Source organism: Anopheles stephensi, chromosome 3 (assembly GCF_013141755.1).
Source record: "Anopheles stephensi strain Indian chromosome 3, UCI_ANSTEP_V1.0, whole genome shotgun sequence".
Classification (NCBI taxonomy): domain Eukaryota; kingdom Metazoa; phylum Arthropoda; class Insecta; order Diptera; family Culicidae; genus Anopheles; species Anopheles stephensi.
In genome coordinates, this window is record NC_050203.1 from 77,506,720 (window position 1) to 77,526,473 (window position 19,754).

Here is a 19,754-nt window from a genome sequence, read left to right on the forward strand (position 1 = left end):
AATGGCTGCCGTGCAGGGTACGGTAGCTTGGTGGTAGTGGGAAAAAGGTGCTTATTCAACTATCGGCCACCATCAGTACCGGGAGGCTGTGTAAGCTTTCCTGCAATTGTACTCACAAAAAAAAAGCAACTCAACGTCGATGCGCAGGTTGAGAACTTTTGCTCTGCAGATGTAACAGCGGTAAAAAGGTATCGAACCATCGTGCTGTAAAAGCTGTAGTGGCTTTAGAAACGGTGGGGGGGGGGGGGGGGGGTGAAACATCAGGCTTCACCTTTGCATCGATAGAGACAAATTGACGAGGAAAAGGCTTAGTGATCAGTTGTTGTAGCAGGGTAGGAAAATCCTCTCCAGATAGAGGTTAGACGGTGTTCGGCTTGAGCTGCTGCTGGTTGACCTGCTAATGAGGCTTACAGTGCCTGCTTTTCTTCTAGTACAACTGGCTAAGAGTTGTTTTTTTTTGTTTATTTATTAGCAATAATTCATATATTTTAGTAAAAGAAATGTTCATAATTTATTGGTTTTTCAAGCTCACATTGGAAAATTTATTGACAGTAAATCATTCAAAACGCCTTATGAGATCAACCAGAGGACACTAAGAGCACTGAAGTTTGAATTTAAAATTAAAATAATACTTAAATGCTAAATTATAAAACGACTTCACCAGCAATTGTTAAATAAATAATTTGCTAACAATCAATGCAATTATTATTGCAATAATATTCTTTCGAATTTCATGCAAGTAGCTTCTATTGACGTTTCACTGATCAAAACTGCAATAACTGCAACATCTGCAATAGTTGTCAAACGATCGGTTACTTAGGCTGTCGTAAAGTGCTGTAGAAATTTGTATGGGATTTGACAGATACCCAAGGCTGAAGATTTTATCGTTCGATCGAAGCAAATATTTTATTCAGATCAGACGTGCAAATGTTTTGATAGCTAACACTGTATGAGCAAACAAGCTAATTTCCGTTTATAGAATGAGCTTAAAATGTATGAAAATCATCTGAGCTTCTTCAGATTTTCGGATCAGATTTTTTTGTAGCCTTATTTTAATATTCTTAATAGACAAAAGCTAGAACCATTATGGTTTCAAACTGCAATAACTGCAGTAATAATAAAATGCTTATGTACTGAAGTCTATGTGTTGACCGATTGATGAACAAATTAAAGGTAAATGTAGTGCGAAAAGGGTTTTAAAAAGAATAAATTTGCTTATTAATCCTGAATTTTATACAAAAGAACTTGCAAAACAAAGTTTTCCTTGATTCGAAAAGATTCGATAGAAGTAGTAATAAAAGATAGATCCTTTCTCATTTCCGCAATCGAATGGCCCGAAAAAGGTTTATCTTCAAGCTCTATCACTCCAAATTCCTGCTATGTTATAAAATCAAAAAGCTGTTTCACGGTGTATTAATTTTTATTCCCCTTTTTTATAAATCAGACATTGCATTCCCGCAGCAAAACGATTAAAAGCATTCAAATAAAATTCACTTTTCATTCTGAAACACTTTCCATCTCGAGCGATATCCGCTAGCGTGTATGCAAATGAAAAACATACATACAACATTCCCCACACAAACACACAAATCCCGCTCCCGCTAGAAATTCCATCTCAAATTACGATCCCGAAAACATCATCAACATTGGGCGAAGGGAAAAACTCGTAATGTTAAAGTAGAAAGGAGAAGAGAATGAGAAAAACAGCACAAAAAGCTCCCATCAAAACAAACCCTTTCGAGTACCCTCTCTCACCCCGGGACCAATGCAAAATGGGGGTTGGGACATTAAAATTTGTGCCCACCAACACCTCTTCCTATTGTTCTTGTGGTGGTTTTCCTCCGAAATGTTTTGCTTATTTATGGAGATTAACTTTTTCCGGGGTGTTCCACTGCTGCTGCACATCTTTTACCAGTTCGCGATAGTGTTTGGTGGCGAATGAGCACTGACTGTGTGTCTGGGAGGGTAGAGAAGTAGCGGATTTGGGTGATATTTAATTTCTGCGCGATAAACTGGTCTCCCCAGGTTTTCCTGGGATTTCCTCAGTTGAAGAAGGCCATCAAGGAAAAGGGACGAAGGGCAGAATCGCTTGGCTTTGGTGGACCTTTGGCGGCAAAAAAAGGATGGCATAAAGGACTGCGTTGTTGGTGTTTAGCTAACGCCTTACGCAACGCACCAGGAAATGGAAACATTCCCGCCAGAGGACAAAGAGAGAGAGAGAGAGAGAGAGAGAGCCAGCAAGAGGTCTGTCGTTTTTCACCGCCGGATGGCGCAGTGTTTGCATATTGTGTGCTCATGTGGTGAAATGAAACATAAATCCTCACATTCTCTAAAGCGACGAGTTGAAGGTAAATACCGCACAAGCCGTACAATGCGTCTCCATCTGTCCACGCCAGCTTCAGCTTGGAGCTTGATGTGATGGTATGAGGTCACTGATTAATTTTGCCACCATACCGCACCAAACAGCTCTCAAGAGTCGTCATTTTGTGAATCGCTTTGCTTTGTTCTTGCCGAGATGCCGAGAGGTTCTATTTGCTTCACTATTTCTTCGACTCATCTCAGGCAAGGTGTCTCACGGGAAGATGAGTATCGACAAAAAAAAAACCAATAAGGCTGTGTGCTGTTAGAAAACAGATTCAAAATGGGAACAACACAGAACACTGCCGCTTTTCAAGGTGGTGAAGACGCCGATGCCAGACTCAGATCTCGGCCGTAATGGGAATGTGACAATTGAGAAATTTAATAATGAATTTATTCGCTAGACATGCCTGAAGGCTGTATGGGAAGGCAAAAGGCTGGCACCCTCCTTAGGGCAACAGAAGGAGGTCCTCTTAATGAATCGTTGTGCTCCGAAAGCCCCACAGAGAGGAACAAAACGGAGCACGGAAAAGTTTGAGAAAATTGAAGCACACTCACACACACACACACACACACAGCAGGAACAAAAACACTGAAGAACAAGCAGTAGCAGCATTTGGTTTAATTAAAAAACTCCATTTTGGGGAGCGCATACGAATGGCGGCTTTCTGTGATGGTGAGTTTGGCGAACTAATGCAGTGTGCCTAGGTATTGTTGGGCACATCGTTAGGCTTTGATGTGTGCGCTCAGCACCGTGGTCCCTTTTTGAGCATTCGTTTATTAGGTGCTTTTGGTAAGGTGGATTAAATGTGGGTAGAAGCGCGTATTTGGTGAGCGAGAATGATATTGAATTTAGGAAGTCTTATAGAAATCATAAGGGAGTTCTATTGTCTATTATGCTAGGGTGAAAGAAAAATAAGAATTATATCACATGTTTATATATTTTAAGTGAAAAAGGACTTAATTTATTTTAAAAATATATTTTTTACAATAAATTTGAATAATTTAAAACCCTGTTATGCTGATTGCATACTTTGAGGCTATTCCCCAGAAAAGCCCCTAAATGTATGCAATGCCTTTTCAATTCACAAGCACAGCTCATCTATTTGCATTCAAGTAATGAAAAATTGCTTTTTAGTACAAAAATTTTAATAAATAGTTCTAAAACTTGTTCTAAGTTATTTTAAACTGTCCTTTAAACATCGAACCCACCACACGACCTACCCGACCAGCCAACTTTTATCAGTCATCAGCCGTCGAACCAAATCCAATAATACCTCTTTTATTATGATGGCATGTAATCGGATGGTTTCAAAATGCAATCCGATCCGCTGCTGATGGATGCAATTTTCCATTCAATAACAAAAAGCCTCTACCTGCAACAAAAGAAACCCCCCCCCCCCCCCCCCCCCCAGGAAAGCACACAAAACAAAATGTGACAGGTAGTCGCCCTAGTTGCGCAGGTGCTCCCGCTCCTCTCTACGGGTCAACAAAATGACCATCACCATCATTTCAAACCGCAAATGGCAAGGCATTGTGATGGTTTCTCCGTTTTCTGCCTGATCCTGTTGGTGAATGTTGACGGGCTTCCACACTAATACTCCGTGTTCAAACCCCATCATTTAGCCTGGGAGTCCTGGAAGGTTACTGGAGCCCTTTAAATTATTCCTCCAGAAGGAAAACTGCCCCATCAAATAAACCTCCCTTGGGGTGATTTACTTCGAGTGTGATTAAAGCAGCAATGGTTCGCATTAGACGAAGAAGGGGAAATTCTGAACTTATCTAGGCAAAAAAGGGGAGAGATAATCCAATGGACGCTGCCAAAAATGTATGCCAAATCACTGTCCCCCTCGGTGATTCGGTAATCCTCCTCACTCGCTTTCCAAGGGACTGGACTGGTGAGCTCGTTCTGCGGAGCAAGGAAGGAAAGGCATGTTCAAAATGAGAAACAAAAGAATGTTAACCTTCTTCCTCCTTTGCTCGTATTCGAACACGATTGTCGACCGGGTTTTGGAGCGGTCGAATGTGTTTTTGTGTTGGGGCAGATCTCGACCAAACTTGCCAAGAATTCAATTATTATTCCGTTTTAAGATTTCTCCCATGACTCCCGGTGCTTCAATTGTGCACAATGTGTATCCTTTGGAAGGGTTTTTTGTTACCACTCCTTCGCCCGTGGTCCACGAGTGAGTGAGTATTCAACTCCGATTTCGAGTCGTTCCGTGAAGTGGACTTGAAAAGCCTCTCAGGGACCCGTTCGCTTTAAGTGGCGGTGAGGGTTTCATCGAGGCAAGAAAAAAAGGGGACCAACCGTCCGAGGAGCAGTGATTTTTAAGGAGGACACAGGCACAATTTTTGGTATATATTGGGAAGATGTTTGGAGATACTTTTGGATTGGTTTGAGAGCTCAAATTAAGGATCAGGACCTTGGATCATCTATACTCAGAGCTTTTATAGGATATCAAGAATGACTTATACTACAAGCTGGAGCCTCCAACACACCAACTTGTGCTTGGGCAACTTAGACAGCTTCGCGTAGACATCCTATTAAAGTGTATAAAGGAACAACTTTATATACTTGAACGAAAATAGTATTATTTCTCTGCATGATGACATACGCTAATCCTGCAAGAGTTAATCCGATTACCCTTTGCTAAGGCTTCAACCCCGAATATTGTTGACATCAGGTAAACTAGCCCTCATCCGTTCCACTACGATGGGCTACCTATTTGCCGTTTTTCATCAACAATTTCTGAAGGAAATCCTCTTTACTATCCCTTCATCCTCATTCCACCCGTGTCGTGGTGGAATCCTTCCCTAATCTGGGACAACATTACTGCCCTACCCAAAGCCCAGATCCCTTTGAACTCCATACCGTGCCACTATAGCCAGCACCGCATTAAATCCGTACCGATGCCAACACACAACGGCGACCATCGATTAAGCTCAGCGATTACTTTTTTATAGTCAGCAATTTGACTCGGTCTCCCTCGTTCCGTAACTCCGGCCTCCCAATAGCCGTACCCGAGTCGAGGTCCTGTCGATCGTTACGGCTTTTACTACGCCCGAGCCCCGGTGGGAGCACGTGAGGCCTGTGAGCAATTGTGTCATTCTATTTATTGGTTCCAATTTGCCTACCAACCCCCGGTTGACCTTTCCACAAGCCCCGAATGACCTATCCCCGTTCGCTCCCATCAACTCAAAGTCAGTGAGGGTGCAAAATTAATGACCCACAGGGCGAACCGTTCGATCATGAAATTTTACACCAAATTTTGCTATTTTTAGCCGGAACGGGGAAAATGTCCCATCAATGGCCATCATTTTGGCTAGAAAGGCGAGAGAGAGAGAGAGAGAGAAGGAAAAGTCTCACGCCCACAGAAGTGCGTGTAACAAATGGTTAACGGGGGTCGTCTACCAGGCCCTGGCTTATAATAGAGGCGAAAAATTATATTAATTTCTTGTCATTGGAGTCTCAATTTCTTTTCCATTTTTTTGCTTCTCCAGGGAAAACCATCAAAAGTAAACAATTTTCCCAAAAACGACTTTCACGGGCGTGAGTACTTTTCACCCACGTGAAGAAAAGAAGGGCATAATTTTCACGCTAATCTGTTTCTGGACTGCCCCCAGTTTTGTTTTGGGGTCCGTTTCTTTATGATTTTGCACAAGCATTAGAGGGCGTCAGCGTCTCCAAAGCTCACACTTTGCTCACGGGAAAAACTTAGCCACTAAACGTGGCTCGTGTGTCCAACGGCTTAAGCGACGAGTGAGGTGAAGAACAAAGTCCCACACCCCACAAATAATTCTCGGTGGCGTGGAAGGAAAATATCATCCACACTTCAGCGGACCTGCGCTGATCACCCAACCCCAGCACCCGAACAGGATCGTCGTCGTTGTGGGTGAAAAGTTGGGCGGTGAAAAGTTCCGTTCGTTCCGCTGCCTTCAAGCTGCATATCCGCGTTGGCAATCAATATCATATTTAAATTAGAAAACTTTTCTCCTGCTCCCGAAAATTCAGCCCCCACCCGAAGGGAAAACCTAGTCCGACACCGAAAAGCGAACAGCTTAACAGCTTGCTACTACTGCTTCGTGAACGCTTCCACGCCGGGGCTTTTTTTCTTCTCGCGCCCCGTTAGTGTTGTTTTAAAAGCATGTTTTGCCAAATTTTATGTCCCAATGCGGCCCAAAATGGCTGGCCTGTGTATGTGTTCTGTTCCTTTTTTTTCATCCACCCCCAGTGAACCGCCGTGAGTAATGGACTGGAAGAGGCCGACCGACCAGTAGCAGGCATTAAAAATGGGACGCATTTTCCGAACGTGCGTTCGAACGTGCTGAAGCATATTTTGAACCATCACGCACCAGCGTTCCGTTTCCTAGCCATGGCGGAAACATTAAATTTACACCCGAATGGGATTTTTCGCGCATCACGGGAACGGTGTCAGCAGCAGCGCGGATCAGTGCGGGAAGCTGTTTCGGTTTAGTCGCATTCGGGAGTCGGACGGGGTCAATTTTATGATTGGCAATGGCGTGAAATATAATCGATAGCAGTTTTGTCGGGGCGACATAGCAAGATGTTGCTTTTTTTTACGTATGCGTGTCGGGGAAATGTTTGTTTGTAAAAGTATTTTACAGGGGCTCAGTGACATGTTGAGAACAGTTTATTCTTTTTACAACTAAATCATCTGTTACAACCGAGCAGATAGTAGAGAGGAATTGAATTTTAATTTTTGAGCTCCTGAATGTATGCAATCTTTTGTTACAGAGAAAATTAGAATGCTCCATGGGATATAGTACAAGATTGCTCTTGGTCTAAGGCACGATATTGCATACTTTCAGGCTTCCATTTATATGCGACGCAGTAGAGAGCCTTTAAATGGAAAAAATACTTATTTGATGCTTCTCTTTTTTTCAAAAATGTAGCATCTGAAATTTTCTTAAAATAAAATTTTAAAATATGCTGAAAGAAATGAAATTTTACACCAAATAAATAAAGCATTCTGCACCTTATTATTGTAATATTTTATATAAGACAATATTTAAAAAAATAACACACTTTTGATAATCTTTAACTTTCTCTTATCTTTATCTTATATTTTTTACAATAACTGCAGAATTGTAAACAAATTACCATTGAACAATATAAAAAACACAAAATAAAATATCTTAAAATATAAAATAACAAAAAATAAATTACAATAAATTAAAGGCGATAAAATTATCTTAAAAAATATTTAAAAAAATATCACAGCTCGACTTTAAATATAACAATAAACGTAAAACAAACAAACCAATTCACTTCAAAAAGATGAAAAATGACACTGGGAAAACCTGAACACCGAACCGAACAAATCCTTGCTAAGCGTTTTCGAGTTAGGTGCGAACAGAGCTTGGTCCAGAAAAAAACAACAGATCCCCCTCCGAAAGGAACAAAATTCATAAATCGTTCTCCCGGTTTGCTTTCGTAGCAGCAAATCCATGTCCTACACCACGACAAACACAGCCTATCCCACCTTACTGTCCCTCACCACCCCCTCCCGGAATCAAAGAACGAATGCACTCAGCCGTCCATTTCCATTTCCATCGTCAATCGACCGGCGAATCTTTCGTCCTCCGTCCCACCGTCGAAGATCCTGCGAGTTCCCGAGCTGTGGCTGTTAGTGGTCATTCATGTAGACATCGTTTCGCATTAGCTTTGTTCTTGTGTCACTTTTCCTTTTTCCAACCCTCCCGGTAGATAGGGAAGGAACGACCCGATGAACGATAGCGACAGCGAAAGCTTAATCGGCAGGCATAGAACAGAATAAACAGGGGCGAGCGAGTGAAGTGTCCTGCTGGAAGCTGCTTGGGTAAAAGCGTATCGGAATGTTTTAACTGAACGATTAAAGAGGCAACTCTGACTCTGATAAATAGGAGCTCAGTCGATTAGTTGGAAAATTTTCTTCAAACAGCTAAAATTATATTATTTATTTTTAGATTGATTAAAACATTCTTTCCACGCTTCGTTTGAATTAAAAAATATTTTTTTATAATACTTCCTCCCGAAAAATTCATTCCACTTTGTGCATTCGTGCGCATTTAGACGAATCATCCACGCAAAAAAGCAGAAAAAATTCCTCCTTGCTCTCGAGCATACACCCGGACCGAAAAACATGCCAAAATTAGAGCCTTTCCTCAACCTCAACCGGATTTGCTCCCTTTGGAAAATGCTGTGCAAATATGAGCTCGGACTGTGGCACCAACATAAAAGGCACAAAGCCTCCGTAGCTCCGATCTAGGTTATTGGTGATTTTCCAAGTTTGGTTTTGTGCCCCCGTACCCTTCCCTCCCCGACCGACCGTGCCTTCTCTCTCCCGGCCGTCGAACAACGGAAACGGAAGTGGGAAATGAGAGCCATGAGCTCCACAGCCACAGCCGTGTGTTGTTGGAAAATATTTGATTTTCCCACTCTTCGCCGCCGCCACGTGGAATGGGGAAATTCCAACCAAACTGGGTGGTTTGGTGGGCTTGTCAGCACGAGCGAAGGCTCGATTCCTGGGGCTCGACTTCTCTTTGGCTTGCCCTCCTCGAAACCAGTCTTCTTGTAGCCCTTCCCTTGCGTTCGGAGGTCAAGTCTGCTCAAGTTGGTGAGATAAAGCCGAATGCGGGAATGCATAGCAACGGGCAAAACATTAAAAATCAGCATACCGAAATCGCGGTACGCCGGTATGCCCAAAGTCCCAAAAACGGTTATCGATTTTCCGCACGTTCGGGCATCATGTTGTCTCGGAAAATCTCAGTGGGGGTTGTCTGTTGTTTTTGGCAAATGCTGCTAGTGCAGCACACAGACACACATACGTTTCCTAGTGCAAACTGCAGCCAGAATCTGGCATGCGGGATCCCCATGCGGGGGAGGGAGATATTGATGGCGAAAAAGTGGGACCCAAATTTTGCCAGGTCACGACTAGCTGCTCTAATCCGAGTCAGCCAGAAACGGGGTCTTTTGTCTGTTGGAGACTGTGTTGGAGAGGGCTTTTCTTGATCAAATTAAATGGCGATTTTCCTTGAAGTTCAAGTTCAGCGTGGAGATGATTTAGTACAGCGGGCAGAGGTTTTAGTACAAGTTCAAGATTTTCCCCGAAGGAATAATTTTCCCATACTTTTGTTTTCGAAAACATAAACCTACATATGCACACACACTCATACACACACCGGAAATGACCATTAGGTGTCCATTTTTCATTAACGCGTGTCTTGCAAACGTGAGCAAATCGCCTTCTTCGAGTCAACCTTCCAGGGCCCCAACCAATTGCATACCGCAGCACATTTTCCTGGTAGGTTGCACACACATACACACAAACGCGGCCATACAACGAGACACGAGGCACATTACTGCAACGGAAACTGAGCCACTGTCACGTTTTGGTGCCATCTCTACCCTTTTCCCCACACAGGCTCGGCTCGGTTTGTCACTGCATCTAAGCACACACAGAGGCATTTCATTCATTTTCATTTATTCATTCATCGATCCGATCCGAGTTCTCGCTTAACGGTGGTCAGCATATCCACCAGCTGAGGAAGCCTCCGGATCGGGAGGCCCACTGCTGTGTGAGCCTTCACACAACTCACGCACATACGCACTTGGCTGCTGCAAGGCTTTTCTTGAAGGAATCATCCGCACAAACAAACACGTACACACATTCATGCACATCCGCTAGTTTTTTTTCCCATCTAGATGCATTCCGCGAGTAGGCCCGACCAGCGCTGGAACTTTGTTGCGGTGGAAAATTGTTGCTGCTGTTGGTGTGCGGTCTGCGGAAAAAGCCTGCTCTGGTTTCCGTCCGTATATCTCTCACACTGCAGTTATTAGCGGGAATTTAATTTCCCGCCATGCTTATCTGCATTACTTTACAAAACAAATCGCTACAGCAATAAAATACACAAGAAAAGGAAAAACACAGAAAGAAGTGGCACAAAAATCCGTGTACCTTCCCGGACGAACGGACCGCGGCGCGATAAATCCCCTGCAGCCTATGCAACCCGCATCACAACTGAAGTTTTCGTCGAGCAAAACTCATCTGTCTGTCGTGTCGAGCTTGGCGATGAGCGCATGCGCGCACACACACCAGCAAAGGGATGAGAGAACGCGAGATACGCTTGTTTTTCTAACGCTGTCTCATTCGCACGCAACTGAAATGAATGAAAAGCGGGGTTTAACAACGGTTTGTACTAGTATGAAGATAAATAAGCTCTTTTGATCCAAAAATTGAATTTTTTATTCCATTTAACCATAGAGACAATGTGCTGCTTCACATACGAAACCGCCACCACACTTACGCCTGCACGGATACACTCGGTGCACCGGAACGGCCGGGCACGTTTTCATAATCGCGCGGTGCGAAAAACACTTCCCGCTCGACACCATCCTTCGTGATGACGCCGATACGACACACACCGCCCGAGCTACCGTCATGATACATCGCGTGGAAGATCGATTTCTTCACAAACTCTACGCACGCATCCCGCGCCATGCCCTCGCGATAGTTTTCCTTCACGAAGCCGTAAATGTACGAGCTGCCGGAACCGCCGATCGTAACACTCTGCCGGATCTGCATACCACCGACCGGGACGGAATAAACCTGACCACCCTGCTTCGCATCCCATCCGGCTACGATAATTCCGGCGACCAGCGTGTCGCGATAGTTGTAGCAATACTGACGGAATTCGTTTGCAGCGTCCTCCACCAGCGGTGCCTCACCGGTCTGGTTCCTGATTGTGACGAAATAATGTTATTATTTGATATTTCTTGCTCGTGAAACGCTAACTTACTCATGATAGTTCAACGAATACGCTACAATATCAGCGATCGCCTGTGTATCGGCAGCCGACCCGGAACGGCAGCAGTAGATTTTGTCCGTCAGCTTCGTAAGCTTATCCGTCACACGGTTCGCTACGTACGTGCCGGTGCTGGTACGTGAATCGGCACCGATCACTACTCCACCATCGAACTCCACCGCCATAATTGTGGTCTGGAAAGAAATGAAAAGAGTTATTGAAATTCATCACCACCAATTCCTGCAAAATCATCCTAGATACAGAGGTTATGTTCCGCAGCCGGGAATAGGAATGAAAACAAACACTCCTGCTACTTACACCAGTGCTGTGGTGAGCGTTTCTCCAATCGTTAGAGCAGTCCATATCCATGTTGAAGGGGTTTAAGTTTAATAAACAGTAAAAATCACAAGAAAACAGGGAATTATTCGCTTAAAACAAGTGTACCGTTCCGAACGCGATTTGTTTGTTGTGTGAGCTGAGGATGACAAGCGATAATGACAAGCAGAAAACCAACTGTCATTTTCGCCTGACGTATCGTAAGACGTCAGACGTTTGACAATTTAGGGCCCAATTAACATTTAAAAGTTGGTGGATGTTTTTGAATGCGAAAAACTCATAAATTCTCACTCGCTTCGCTTCAAGTTACTTCGTATTTTTTTTAAATATTTTACAAATTATGTAAAAGGAATCCATACCCAAAGCAATGCAAATAGGCAGTTAAGATTAAATACAAAAACATATCTCTTGTTAATGACAGCAAAGGAGAGAGAGAAAAGAGAGATAACGAACGAAAGATAACATGGGCGAACAAGAGAAAATAAGGAAAAAACGAGAAAAAACGAGAGAGAATATAAGAAAACTAGGGTGAATGAGAGATAGTCATACATAACAACAGAAAATGAGAGAAAAAACTTATGAGAATGAGAGAGTGAGAAAGAGTACCAGAGAACGAGAGAGAGCAAAACAGTTCGAGATAGAGTGAGAGAGAGAGAGAGAGAGAAAAAAGGGAGAGAAAGAGAGAACGTAAGAGAGTATGACAGAGCTAGAGTGAGAGAAAGAAAAGGTGCGAGAGAGTGTGATAGAAAGAGAGAGAGCGAGAAGGCTTTCACTATTTCTTTTTCACCCTTTCTCTTTCTTTCTCATTCTCTCGTTTTTCTTCGCTTTTTCGATCTCTCTCATTCTCTTGCGCTCTATTTTGGTTTCTTCAGTTCTTGCTTTCTCTCTCACTCTCTCTGGATTTCATCCGCTCTTTTGCACGTTCTTTCTGGCTTTCGTTCACTCTTGCTTTATCTTTTTCTATTTACCTAATTCTTTCTCTTTCCCTCTCTCTTTCCTTGTTTCTCTCTCTCTCTCCTTCTTTCTCTCTCTCTCTGGCTCTCTCGCTCATGGCTGCCTCTCTCACGCTATCTATTGCTTTTACGTACCTTGTTTACCCAAATAGCCAAAAATAATGAAATCGAACTATCGTGCTGCTTGAGGGCTGCTTAAGGAAAAAAAGTACCAGCGCCGAACTTTGAAGCTAGTTAAAAAGAGCGTGGAACTTGATGAAACTATGAAGCTTTTCTACCTTCACTTGGAACTCGATGGAACTATGAGGCTTATTTATAAACCATGCATAGTGTTCATCCGAACTATGCGGCTTATTAAGAAGCATACGGTACTTCATGGAACTTTATGCCCATTTAAGAGTGAAAGATGGCCCTTCAAGTTGTTTGTTTACAGGATTATGTCAATAGAACATTGCTATCTGCCATTAAGCGTCATTAGAAGAAAAAATCATTGTGTGGAAAGATGTATTCCAAGCGTGTGAAAAAATCGGGAAACTTGTAGAGAAGGCGTGCTAAAATTATGCGTGAGTTGTTTGAGAACGGAGACGACTGCGAAATAATCGATAATACAGGTTCGTCAGTGTAGTAATTTACTTTTGAGACTATGTTTTTATATTCTATTTCTTCTTTTAGAATCAACAAACTTTGATCATGCGGTTGAACAAATATCCGACAGTTCCAGTTCAGAAGATGATGAGTGTGGGATCCTGAGTATGAATGTAGTGGTGTGAGTGCGGAACGGCAATGGATGAGAGGCCGCCAGTCTTAGTTGAATGCTGAATAAAGGAGGCTGTGTTGCGTGAACTGGTAAACGGCGTGTATAGTGCATTAATGAGAAGGGAAATGCGATATCACAATGAGCAATAATAGCAGATTAACCAGCCAGATGATGCAAATCAGTTCGTCCATCCATTCACTGTCCACACACTCTACCGGCCTTTCTTTGAAGACACTACTATACACGTCGTAAATGTTTTCGTGATTTTCCTCTACACATGCTCAGTTTATTCAACCGATCCTTTTGTCGTATATTCGGCCACAACAAATTCGTCGTTCCTTTGCTCGTACCCAAGGTACAGGAACCGCTAACAACTCCTTATGCTCTCTGTTATCCACTGTTTCTTCGATATTGAACGGCATCTTTTAAGTTTTGTAATGCAATGTCTGTAAGATATAGATCAATTATAAAAATTAATAATAACGAAGGTTTTAAATATATCTGCGATTTATCTTACCTTACACTTTTTGCGTCTACTCGGACTAAGTGCTGGGTGTAAAGGCTTTCCTATCCGGGATTTTTGTTTACGATTTTCTCCACTTGCCAAAATTTTCTATTGTTGTGCCATTCCATTCTGTGTTCCTCTTATATTCTCACCGCTCGTTGCCCTTCTCCCCTTATTGATCCAGCGATCGACACCATGTTTGTGCATGCTAAGACTGGTTCCAAAGGCCCAATACAGTTTGTTGGATTTTTTGTCGCTGTCGCTTCGGTACGCATGATACAAATGTGCAAAGCATCGATGAGTAACCCTCAGAAAAGAAAAGTTAGAAAAAAACAGAAGTGTACAACAATAACATATGGAACAAAACCTTACCGCTTCGAATGTTCGATGATTGCTGCTTAACTTCTTTTTGTCTAGGTAGAGCATGATGAGCAACGACAGAACTATTGGTACAAACGACAAAGGCAGCGCTCTTCACGCAGGAAATACCATGTTCAATTCTCAATAATAAATAGGGACGTTAATAAAAGATGCAATACCAAAATACACTCACTCACACTACTAACAGAACTACCTGACATACGATATAAAAATATCTGATAACAAATCATCAATACACACAGCCATACAAGCGGTGGTAATGTCGCTACCCAGAAATTCACATTTTTTCCACTTTTTTGCGGTTATCGATCGAAAACAGACGATTTGCTTGAAAATAAAAAGCGCATAAAAACTTTCTTTAACGGCTTGAAATACGATAGCTGCTTAAGGCCCGGTTAAAGGTACGTCGAACTATGACGCTGCTTATCTACTGCAAAAGACGTACTAGATCAGCGATCTTTAGCGTGCTGAAATTGGCTGCTTAAGATAATTTGGCTATTTGGGTACGTACTCTTGCTCTTTCTGACGCTCGTTTACTCTAGATCTTTCTCTATCTTTCTCGATTTTTCTAATTTTCTTAAAGTTATTTTTGTCTATGGTTCTCGCGTTTCCTTTATTTCCTGTTGCTTTTATCTATATTTAAATTTATCTATTACGCTGAATCAAGTCAGTAAGGTTAAATTATTTCCTTTCAGACTAAAATAGATCCGAATGGAATTTGTAGCAAATTTCTTCAAGTGAACGACGGTGTGTCATTAAATACCTGTACATACAAAGTGCATAGATTTCCTCTTTAGTCTGATATTGTTTCAATACGAACTGAAAGCCATGTTGCCTACCCAGGAAGATGTACAACGCAGGAAACATTGCATTTCTTTTCCTATGAAAAGCTATCCAAGAAAAGAACCGCATTCCAAAACCGTAAAGGTCCTGTTCCAAATCTTAACATTCTATTGTAAATCCGCAACTACCGCCATTTCGACACGTTGTTTTCAGTAGGGAAACTAGGCAGGCTGCGTACGTGAGAATATTATATTATAGCACTATAATTATGGCACGTTGTATAACAAAACGAGCAAAAGGACGAGTGCAGCATCCTGTTATACTGATTCTGTAATACCGGAGATGAAAAACTGTTCTACACATCTTTGATTCGAGGCAGTTCCACCGTGCGTCGCTTTCGTTTCTATTCGTATTTACTGCAGTCCTGAGAAGAATGTACAAACTAAGCTCAGGATCTTAAAACGAATGTTTTGTAGTGCGGACTGTATACATTTTGGCGCCTATATCTTCTTACAGTATCTCCATATTTGAATCACGTTGTTCCAAGAAGTAGCATTTTATACACGATGAGCAACAAGTTTCTCTGCAACAAAATATCTAATGCATTAAAGTACTTTATTCCATACAACTAATGAAAATATTTTATGTCACATGATACATATCTTTGAAGAAGAAAAAAAGAATTCTTAAGAATCGTAAAACCTCTTTCGATTAGTAGTTTTTGCTCGTTCCAAGAAAACACGCAGAAAATAAGATTCGATTCTAGGGAAGGGGTTTTTGGCAATCGGATCGATAATTGTGCCCGAGGATGACAAAAATTAATGTTTTGTGGAATTACTCGCCTGAAAATCGTGGACTGTAGTTGGAGCACAAGCCATACAATAATACGAGAGGCTGTGGTAAGGCTAGGACAGCGCTCACAACAAGTTCGATAAGGCAACATCATAATTTACGAGCCCATATGCGAGCAATGTTGGGGAATTGTTTCTTGGACGTGATAGTTTCCACCACGATGCGCTGGTCCACGCAGCTCATCCTTCCAATCGGTTTTGATTGCAATCACCTTCCAACACCCGCCGGTGCCGTTCGTGGACCGTCGTCTATCGACCGCCGGAAAAACAATCAAACAAACAAACCCCGAAAAGCTTTTCCACCCTCGAGCAGCGCCCAGGAATCGATGCGAAAACGGCATGTACGACAGGAGGACAAATTCTTCCCCGTACGGTACGGTACGTACGAACGCTACGCGGAAACGGCAATGTTCCCAACATGGCAAAAGTAACAGAAAATCGAAAATCTGCAAAAACTTTTCACCATCCCCGCTGGAAAGGAAAGCTGGCCGGGTTGGACATGTTTATTTGGCAAACAGCACAGGGTCGGGAAATTATGAACGGTATCGGTCTGAAGTTGCTCATGCCTTCGATTCCCTCTTACGGAGCGATTCGAAGCATTCCGCTCACAAATGATAATGACCACCGTCCCCTCGTCGTTCTCGGTCGCTTCTATGTGATTGTTTTACTTTTATGATAGTTGTTTTTTCTTCTCTCGACTGTATTTCTTTTTTCGTTGCTTGTTCGTAAGTGTAGTAAAAGTTTTCCATTACTACTGTCACCAAAATCGGATCGAAGTTGTTTCATTCCCCGACCTGGGTTTAGCTGTTTTGCGTTCTGTTGGATGGAAAGCATCGATGTTTTTCCTTTTATTTGATCATATTCTGTTCTTTTTCGAGTTTTTCCTTCTTTTATAGATGTTTTCACGGGATATAGAAGGAAATTAGAAGAAAACAATAAATAATACAGAAAATTGCATACCTTCAGGCGCTTTCTTGTCCGAGTCTCAAAAGTGCGCCTAAATGTCGGCAAATTGATGTATTTTTTAAATCAATCGCTAAGAATTCTTATTTTAGAGTAGTATATCAATCAAACTTAGCAATACGGCCAGGCCGTTCTTTATGAATAAAAAAAAATCAATCAAACTTCAAAGAACTAAGCTAGTGAGAAGCATTTTACGCGATTTAAACCTTAATTTACGCTGCATAAGTTGAAATAATTTAATATCAAATTATTTTTAAGCGTGAGACTCGTCACATCTGCTACAGGCCTTCAACAGCCGCCATATCAATCTCTCGTCTAGCGTTTGTCAGTTACAATGGAGGTTCTACTGCGGCTGCTTGTGATGCTTGCGTACCAAACCAACCTTCTATATTGTAAAGGCCTACAGCCAATACGTACCGAAGCTCCATCACAGATGGCAATATTTTTAAATGACTTACTGACCTCCTACCTGAATAACTCAGTCGGTGGCGTTTGCTTTTTTGGACTACCGAACACATCCTGGTGGCAGAGAACGAGCTCTCAGAATGAAGCTCGTGTACTTCGGTTGTGCAGTGGAGTGCAAGCTTGTGTTGCAATGAAACCCACCAAAGAAACAGTGTGTGAACTAATCCTGGTGGTTGTGCAGGTAAGCTAGCAACAGTTTTGGCTTAAAAACCTTTTAGCTAACTTTCTCTTCACTAACAACTAAAGGGAACAACTTACAGACAAATGCAAGACCTATCCCGTGTATCGTATTGGTCATCACGAGCCGTTCACGCTTTCGTATGGGAAGATACAGCGCCCTCGGAAAATGGACTTCACATGGCTAGCTCTCTGCTTAGCTTCGGTATAATCCGCCCCTTACTCGTGCTCACTAACAGTCGTACGCTTGAGATTAAGATCAGCTTCCCGATACTTTTCAAGAAGACAATCGTTCCGGTGGACAGCTCCGAGGCCTTGCAGCTGCTTTCCAGCTTCAACCAGCTGGCAAACCTGTACGGTTTTCGGTACAGCACACTGTACTACCTGCTCATTCCTCACCTCTACCGCTATGACGGTATCTTCGGTGGTCCTGACTACCGATTCCTGCAAACTCTGCTCGAACGGCAAAACGCAACCCACACCTGGTTCTTTCACCGATCGGACGACATTAGGTACAACTCAACCAACCTGAACGCTGTCGATAGGATACGGCTCGAGACTGGGCGTGTGTCGTTCTCGTTCAATCGACTACTTCAAACGGAACCAAACAAGATGGAGAAGCTGTATCTCAACACCTTCGACGGGATGTGTGTGCTGGTGCCGAGAAAGCTGCTACAAACGTTCATCCTAAAGCTTTGGCAACCATTCTCCCAGTACCTGTGGTACGCTGTGATGGCGATCGTAGTGGCAGCGATTCTAGGGAATCTAGCCATGCCTCGGCTGTTTGCTGTCAACTACATTCTTGCCCTGCTGTTCGGTAGCAAATCGGTCGACTATCGGCTAAAAGCATTCGATCGTACGATACTCTCCGTTCTCGACATGCTCCTATTTCTCCTGAAGGAAGCCTACACAGCCAAAATCATTACGTACATGATCAAAAGTCGTTACGAGCCGGAGCTGGAAACGTTGGCTCAGTTAGCTTCGAGTGGACCACCGCTGCTTCTAACGCCAGGAGACTATGCCAACGTTAACGCAAGTCTGCACACCCTTTCCGGGCTACGCGTTCAGCTGCGGCAAGATGTCCCGATGCTGTCCACCGATTGGCGCACCTACTTTCAACCGTCCTATGCCCACGTTGTCCCGTGCAGCTACGGAAGGGCGCTGGTCGGTTCGAACGCGATGCACGAGATGGGTGCGCCCAAGTTTTATCTGCTGCGCGAGAAGCTACTGATTCAACCGGAAGCTTTCACCTTTCCACTGCACTCACCGTTCATTGGCAGGATAAAGTTTTTTGTCGAGAGACTTTCGGAGTCCGGTATCTATGGGTCGTGGTTGAGTGAGGACTATTACACGCAGGATCGGACCCCAACGTTGGACGAGGTGTTGAAGTTTGAGAACTTGGCCTCGTTGTTTTATGTGCTGCTGGTTGGGTATGCGGTGGCGATGATTGTGTTTGTGGTGGAGCAGGTAGTGGCGCTCGTTGGGGTGCGGTTGGAGCGGAAGCGTCTTACGCAGGTACAACAGGTAGGTAGGCTAGCTCGTAGAAGAGAGGTTGGTGCGAAGAACGATAAGAAGTGAATTAATACATACAAGAAATATTAAACAGCGCAAAAATTGGCTAAGCAAAGCCCCAAAAAAATTATAAGTTCACACGGATTGCATACTTTCAGGCGCATTTATTAGCAGGATATTGGAATTCAATACGCAAGAGAGACTCATGTTTCAATGAGTTAAGCGGTAGCTTATTAGTGTCAAGGAAGCTTGTAAATACAAAACTGAAAGTCGCATTGCATACATTCAGGCGTGTTTTGCTAGAAAAGCTCCTACAAGCTCACACCCCAATTTAAAGCTAGTTCATTTCTTCAAATAATTTCCCAAAAAAAAAACCCTGGCAGCTGACGACTTCTTTGTCGCATCGCGATAAGACATTGGTCGGTCAATATACTTCCGTCTTTAATGGAAGACCCTTCCTGTCCGCTTTGTGGGTTATTTATTCGCTTAGACAGAAGAAGACAAAAAAACCCCGTCCGGCTCATAAAAGAATGTGAAATCAACCGAGCATTTTTTTCCCCTTCCCAAACGAATTGAGATCCGACCGCACAGCACAAAAGGCAGCGTCACTGCGTGCTTCGGGTTCACCCACGATTGGGTCACGTCACGAAACTTCCGTAACTGGATCTGGTGCGCAATAATAGATTAAATTTTCCCGATCATTTCTCCACAATTGTACCAATCTTTGAATCATCGAATGGCTCCGTGCAACCACGATCTAAAACTCCAAAAACTGCGCTTTGTTGCGCTACTAGGACAATGCGCCAAGTGAGGGAGGAGAGAAACAGAGAGCGAAAAACAAGTCAAAATCACCAACTATGCCGGACCACCACATAAAAGTGTCCCAGTTTTTCCTGCTCGAAAGCTAG

The 19,754-nt window shown here is 43.0% G+C and overlaps 3 protein-coding genes and 2 long non-coding RNA genes across 5 annotated transcripts in view; 2 read left to right on the top strand and 3 right to left on the bottom strand.

Annotated features, from left to right (window-relative positions):
• The window catches only part of LOC118511241, a 97,091-nt gene extending 86,593 nt beyond the window's left edge, over positions 1-10,498 (bottom strand). The window contains exon 1 of the mRNA XM_036054081.1: positions 10,317-10,498. The gene's annotated coding sequence lies outside the window, so the exon portion shown is untranslated. The remainder of the gene's footprint in view (positions 1-10,316) is intronic.
• Positions 10,499-10,578: 80 nt separating this feature from the next.
• Positions 10,579-11,659, bottom strand: LOC118511242 (proteasome subunit beta type-6). The gene is made up of 3 exons (XM_036054082.1): positions 11,482-11,659; positions 11,158-11,357; positions 10,579-11,097 (listed from the first exon to the last, which is right to left on the bottom strand). Exons 1-3 carry the CDS (start codon positions 11,530-11,532, stop codon positions 10,662-10,664), a joined length of 687 nt encoding a protein of 228 aa, XP_035909975.1. The 5' UTR covers positions 11,533-11,659; the 3' UTR covers positions 10,579-10,661.
• Positions 11,660-12,777: 1,118 nt separating this feature from the next.
• On the top strand, positions 12,778-13,303 carry LOC118509324. The gene is made up of 3 exons (XR_004905863.1): positions 12,778-12,820; positions 12,886-13,063; positions 13,125-13,303. It is a non-coding gene; the product is annotated as an uncharacterized LOC118509324 (long non-coding RNA).
• Positions 13,069-14,595, bottom strand: LOC118509325. Its single transcript, XR_004905864.1, has 2 exons — positions 13,727-14,595; positions 13,069-13,655 (listed from the first exon to the last, which is right to left on the bottom strand). It is a non-coding gene; the product is annotated as an uncharacterized LOC118509325 (long non-coding RNA).
• Positions 14,596-17,514: 2,919 nt separating this feature from the next.
• Positions 17,515-18,912, top strand: LOC118510047. The gene has a single exon (XM_036051436.1). It carries the CDS (start codon positions 17,515-17,517, stop codon positions 18,910-18,912), a length of 1,398 nt encoding a protein of 465 aa, XP_035907329.1.
• Positions 18,913-19,754: the final 842 nt, after the last annotated feature.

What these genes read in the sequence shown, in the direction of transcription:
- LOC118511242 (XM_036054082.1), bottom strand. Translation starts at nt 11,532, where the DNA reads ATGGATATGGACTGCTCTAACGATTGGAGAAACGCTCACCACAGCACT. An exon ending in ACGCTCACCACAGCACTGGT is followed by an intron (nt 11,358 to 11,481) that starts GTAAGTAGCAGG and finishes ATTTCTTTCCAG; the next exon opens with ACCACAATTATGGCGGTGGA. An exon ending in TATTCGTTGAACTATCATGA is followed by an intron (nt 11,098 to 11,157) that starts GTAAGTTAGCGT and finishes CGTCACAATCAG; the next exon opens with GAACCAGACCGGTGAGGCAC.
- LOC118510047 (XM_036051436.1), top strand. Translation starts at nt 17,515, where the DNA reads ATGGCTAGCTCTCTGCTTAGCTTCGGTATAATCCGCCCCTTACTCGTG.